At 43.5% G+C, this 5,328-nt stretch overlaps 1 protein-coding gene across 1 annotated transcript; it reads right to left on the reverse strand.

The window, feature by feature from the left end:
- Positions 1–3,500: 3,500 nt before the first annotated feature.
- LOC132422228 (heterogeneous nuclear ribonucleoprotein H-like) lies at positions 3,501–4,968 on the reverse strand. Its single transcript, XM_060007035.1, is given in 3 exon segments — positions 3,501–3,650; positions 3,701–4,205; positions 4,207–4,968. Coding segments are annotated over 3 exon segments (1,356 nt in total). The 5' UTR covers positions 4,938–4,968; the 3' UTR covers positions 3,501–3,530.
- Between the last annotated feature and the right edge of the window lie 360 nt (positions 4,969–5,328).

Genomic DNA, 5,328 nt, shown 5'->3' on the forward strand with positions numbered 1-5,328 from the left:
AAAATTAGGTGATCATATGTGTGAAAGTACCTTGTATCTTGCTCAGGCACAAAGCAGGTACTAAATGTTAGTATCTCTTTGAATATAAGTACTTATTAAACTGTGTATTTAAGTCTATTATTGCCACAGAGACAGAGTTTTGTGGCCACCAGGACCAGCGTGGATGCTGAACACACATGGTACTGAAAACAGAGGCCTGGACATGTGACAAAACAGCATAGAATGTCAATGTTACAATCTCAGTGCTGAGTATATGGCTATTCACTGCACATTTTCTTTCAACTTTTCTGAATGTTTAAAGTTGTTCTAATAGGGGCTTCCCTGGCGGCGCAGTGGTTGAGAGTCCGCCTGCCGATGCAGGGGACACAGGTTCGTGCCCCGGTCCGGGAAGATCCCACATGCCGCGGAGCGGCTGGGCCCGTGAGCCATGGCCCCTGAGCCTGCACGTCCGGAGCCTGTGCTCCACAACGGGAGAGGCCACAACAGTGAGAGGCCCGTGTACCACAAAAAAAAAAAAAAAAAAAAAAAAATTGTTCTAATAAAATGTTGGGAGACAAAGTTAAAAATAGGATCTGGTGGCCCCTCTGCGCTGTCATGGCCATGAGCAGCCTCAGAGGAGTAAATGGAGATGAACTGTCCAGATGTAAAAAAGCATTAAATGGGCACCAGGGAGGTAGAAATGGAGGTACCGGGAGCGTTGAGGAAGGTAGAGGAAGCAGCTCTTTCCTGATGGGTGGACATGGGGCAGGAACCCCAGCTCACAGAGGGTCTTTCTCCTGCAGCCAGGAAAGTTTGCATCACTTGGAACATCAATGTAGGACTTCTCCCGCCAGACAAGGCGTGATCATTTCCAGTTCTGCTTCCAGCCTGCCTGGGGCAACAGCATTACAAGCAATGACTCTGCTTTCAAAATGGAAAATTTCCATCCCAGGATTTCAACAGGCACTTCTGCAGTTCGGGAAAGGCACCGCCCTCCTCAAGAGTTGAATTAAATTGGAAAATTTCAGAACTGCTGTAAAAGTGAGTCTCAAATGTCCTGAACATAGTATATACATAACTACTAAGTATCGTGTGGGTGATTCATTGGAACTCTACTGCCTTGTTTCGGTTTAACGGATCACTCAGGACATTGCTTAGGAGAATGGTGCAGTATTTATGCCGAACACAGAGTAGAGGATTACTATCATAGTAGCGGTTCACAATTAACTGAGTTATGGTTCCCCTAAAATTTAGTCAAATGAGAGGATACATGTATATCTTAACTCTGGACGAAGGTTTAAATATTTTAAATATTATTAAAGCCAATAAACATCTGTCAAGCATGTATGAAGAAGTACAGCAAACACTCCTTTTTCTATAATGCATCAACTGTGTAATTTCAGGGAAGTGTCATATTCAAACCTTTGCAGGCACCATCTCTTCGCCTGTACTTCTCTGTAAGAACCATTGGGTGGATGTCTTCACAGTCATCCAAGTATCAGATCAGGGGAAAAGTTGAGACTCCATTCAGCTGGCTAGGAGTTGTTATTATTCTCCAGTTGTATTGTCTGAGTGATACAATTTTAAATAGTTTTTAAAGTGAAAATGCCAGTGGTTTGGAAGGATGTAAACTGAAAAGTAAAGTCCATCTCCATACAACATCCCCAGTCTCGCTTCCCAGAGTTTACCCTGATAACAGATTTTTGCATACACTTCTAGAGAATTTTTACACATATGCAAGTGCATATGTGACCCAGATGTTGGCTGTCTACCTCGTCTGTATGGCTTGACTCTCTTTTGGTCCCAGGCCATGCTTGACACAAGACTCAGCCCCTGGTCAAGGGACATTTACAAGAAACCCAATCATACCAAATATATTTGATGTATAAAGTATTATTAAAGATTGATGGGGGGCTTCCCTGGTGGTGCAGTGGTTGAAAATCTGCCTGCCATTGCAGGGGACATGGGTTCGATCCCTCGTCCAGGATGATCCCACATGCCATGGAGCAACTAAGCCTGTGTGCCACAACTACTGAGCCTGCGCTCTAGAGCCCACGAGCCACAACTACTGAGCCCACGAGGTACAACTACTGAAGCCCACACTCCTAGAGCCCGTGCTCCACAACAAGAGAAGCCACCGCAACGAGAAGCCTGCACAGCACAACGAAGAGTAGCCCCTGCTCGTCGCAACTAGAGAAAGATCTCGTGCAGCAACGAAGACCCAACGCAGCCAAAAATAAATAAGTAAACTTTAAAAAAAAAAAAAAGATTGATGGGGTTGAGGAGAAGGGTCACATTGCCTGGGATCAGCCTCTGCTTCTTGAACAAAACAAAACTATGTTCGGCATGCCTCTTCTCCATGGTATTGCCAGCCCATACTGGGCATTCTCCTCTTTGGCCCGTTCACTGTATCCTGCCAACACACACACCCATACACACACAGACACACACACACTCACACACACACAGTCTCAGCAATTCCCATCATGCCTGTTCCAAGGCCTCTGCATCCCCATCCCAACCCTTACCTTCTCCCAGCCACCCCAGCTGAGTTGTAAGGATACACTACATTTTATTTAACCAGTCGCTTTTTGATGGACATTTAGGTTGCTTCTAGTTTTCTTTTGCTGTATTCAACAATGTGGTAATTAATATTCTTAAAGATACATCTTTGAATACTTATGAGTTTGTTGTAAACTCTTAGAAGTACAGTGTCTGGGTCAAGAACACGTGCCTTCACAATTTGGATATATTTTGACAAACTGCTCTTTAAAATATGACATGAATGTACATTCCCATAATGCCTGGGATCACCTGTTTCCCACACCTTGGCCAACACTGGATGTTACTAAACTTTATAATCTTTACCAATCTAATAGCAAAAAATAGTACCTTATTATCTTTTTTTTTTTTTAGTTTTTAAAAGGAAGATTTATTCAACAAGTTTCACTTAGCGCAATACACCTAAAAGGAAAATCACAATACAATGAAAAGATTTAAATCAAGACCTCAGAATTTCATACAAACACCAAGACCAAAATCCTAAAGTATTGGTATTGCGTCTCAAATTTTCCCCATTAACTTAAAAAAAAGCTTAAACTTACGTGCCATAGAGGTTATTAAATGAAACTAGAATTAACAAACATGCTAAATGTTTCACTTTTAATTGTAGACACAGCTCCTATATTGAGTTTCACAAAAAAGCATGTCTTTCAACAACGCATCCCAACAGTGTCCAATGTAATGTGGTGTAAACACCATTTAACATAATTCAACTGCTTTAACCTAAATACACCTACTGCTTCAGTACATCCTACAATATAACTAACTTGAGAAAAGCTGAAAATTATTTAACAGTAACAGATTACTCAACTTAGTTACACCCTAAATGAATGTTTGTGTTCAAAATTACTGAAACTTAAGTCTTTAAAACAATCCTGATTTCCACTTAGAGTAAGCATAAACCACAAGTTTGTATTGCAAAACTGTTAAAACTTAAGTTTTGTTTTTCTTTTAAGAAATGTTGACCAAGAGTCAGTGATCAGGATCAATTACATTCCCCATCCACCACTCATACTGGACATGCTAGACATCCCTCCCATTCCGTTCACTCCCATAGATGCTCGGCTTCCACTACTGTAGTAGCTGCTGTTCACTGTTCCTTGGCCGCCTATGCAATGTTTGATTGAAAATCACTGGAGTTTTCCTGTAAAACTTGGTCATATCCACTCATGCTGCTCTGGCCACCATAGCCGCCTCCGTAACCACCACTCAGCTGCTGGCTGGCTGGGCCGCCATAACTGGACTGGTTTGACAAACCCGTGCCTCCTAGCATTTGGCTACCGTAAGCACCACCGCTCGCTCCTGCTGTAGAATTCAAGAAGAGTTCTACATATCTGTGCTGCATATTTGCTTTGTCTTTTGACATAGCTGCCACAGCATCTTCATGAGCTGCAAACTCGACATCTGCTTCACCAGTTACTCTGCCATCGGGACCGATTTCAGTATGTACTCTCACAGGGTTGAGTGGTGAAAAGAAATTATAAATGTCATTCTCAGTAGCTCTGGAAGGTAATCCCCGCATGTGTACACAGTGTCCTGTTGCGCTCTGGAAAGCAGAGCCGCCATCCCCGTATCTGTGATCTGACATTCCTGAAAAACAATAATTGAGGTCTCTTCCAAATCTATCTGACTCAAATCCATGGCCATCATTATAGACATATAATATCATAGCCTCCATAACCTCCACCGTGAGCACCACGCCGCATCCTTTCAAAGCCAGCTCCTCTTCCAATGCCGTTATACCCTCTGCCAGCCCCAGGTCTGTCATAGGGACCTGGCCGCTGCATGGCCATAAGTTTTCGTGGTGGATCATAGTGAGTTCTAACTTCAGCTCGACTGCTCTTAAAGATTTCGATATACCTGTGCCCTATTCTTTCCTTGTGTTTTTTTAGAGCCTTTTCAGCTATTTCCTGTGAAGCAAACTGCACGAAGGCCTCCCCCATACTCCTCCCCTGGAAGTCCACCGGCAATGTTATCCCATTTGACACGATTTCCAACCCTGAGAAGAACTGAACAATTTCTTCCTTGCTACATTCACAGGGGAGTCCCCTAAGCCGTACAAAGCCATCATTGGCTGTGTCAGGACTATGTGGACCAGTATGCTTCAACACCCAATCCATTTCAACGTTGTTTGACTTGGATACTTCAACATATCTGTGTCCCATACTTTCTCTGTCTTTTTTCAGAGCCAATTTGACTTCATCTTCTGATTCAAGTTCAAGAAAAGCCTCGCCGCTTGGTCTGCCTTCTCTGGTGTAGATGAAACGAACACGTTGAGCCCCATTTTGAATTTTGCAGTCAGAAAAAAACCGCTGCACTTCGTCGGCCGAGCAAGACCAAGACAAGCCCTGCACCTTCACCACGAATCCCTCGCCGGCTTCGGTGCCCAACATCATCGTCTCTTAGGGGGTCCTGGCGTCGAAACAGCCTGCAAGACGGGGATGAGGGTCAGACCTGCACACACAACTTTGGCGCGGGTGAGAAGAAATCCCTTATTATCTTTTTAATCTGTACTTCTATAATGATGAGTGGGATTAAGCATCTTTGCATATATTTATTTGCCATTGTATTTTTTTTCCTGTAGATGCCCTCTAGGTGTTGATACCAACAAATCCATCTCTTCTTGAAATGATCTTTTTCCTTTGCTTCCAGGACACTTCTGTCCGGCACCTCTTTCTTGTTCCTTTGCTGACTCCTGCTTGTTTAGCTACCTCTGGAATGTTGCTGTCCTCCAGGGTTCCAGCCTCATCCTGCTTCCTTTTCATTGTACACGCTCTCCGCCTGTGA

This window comes from Delphinus delphis, chromosome 1 (assembly GCF_949987515.2).
Source record: "Delphinus delphis chromosome 1, mDelDel1.2, whole genome shotgun sequence".
In the NCBI taxonomy this organism is placed as follows: Eukaryota; Metazoa; Chordata; class Mammalia; order Artiodactyla; family Delphinidae; genus Delphinus; species Delphinus delphis.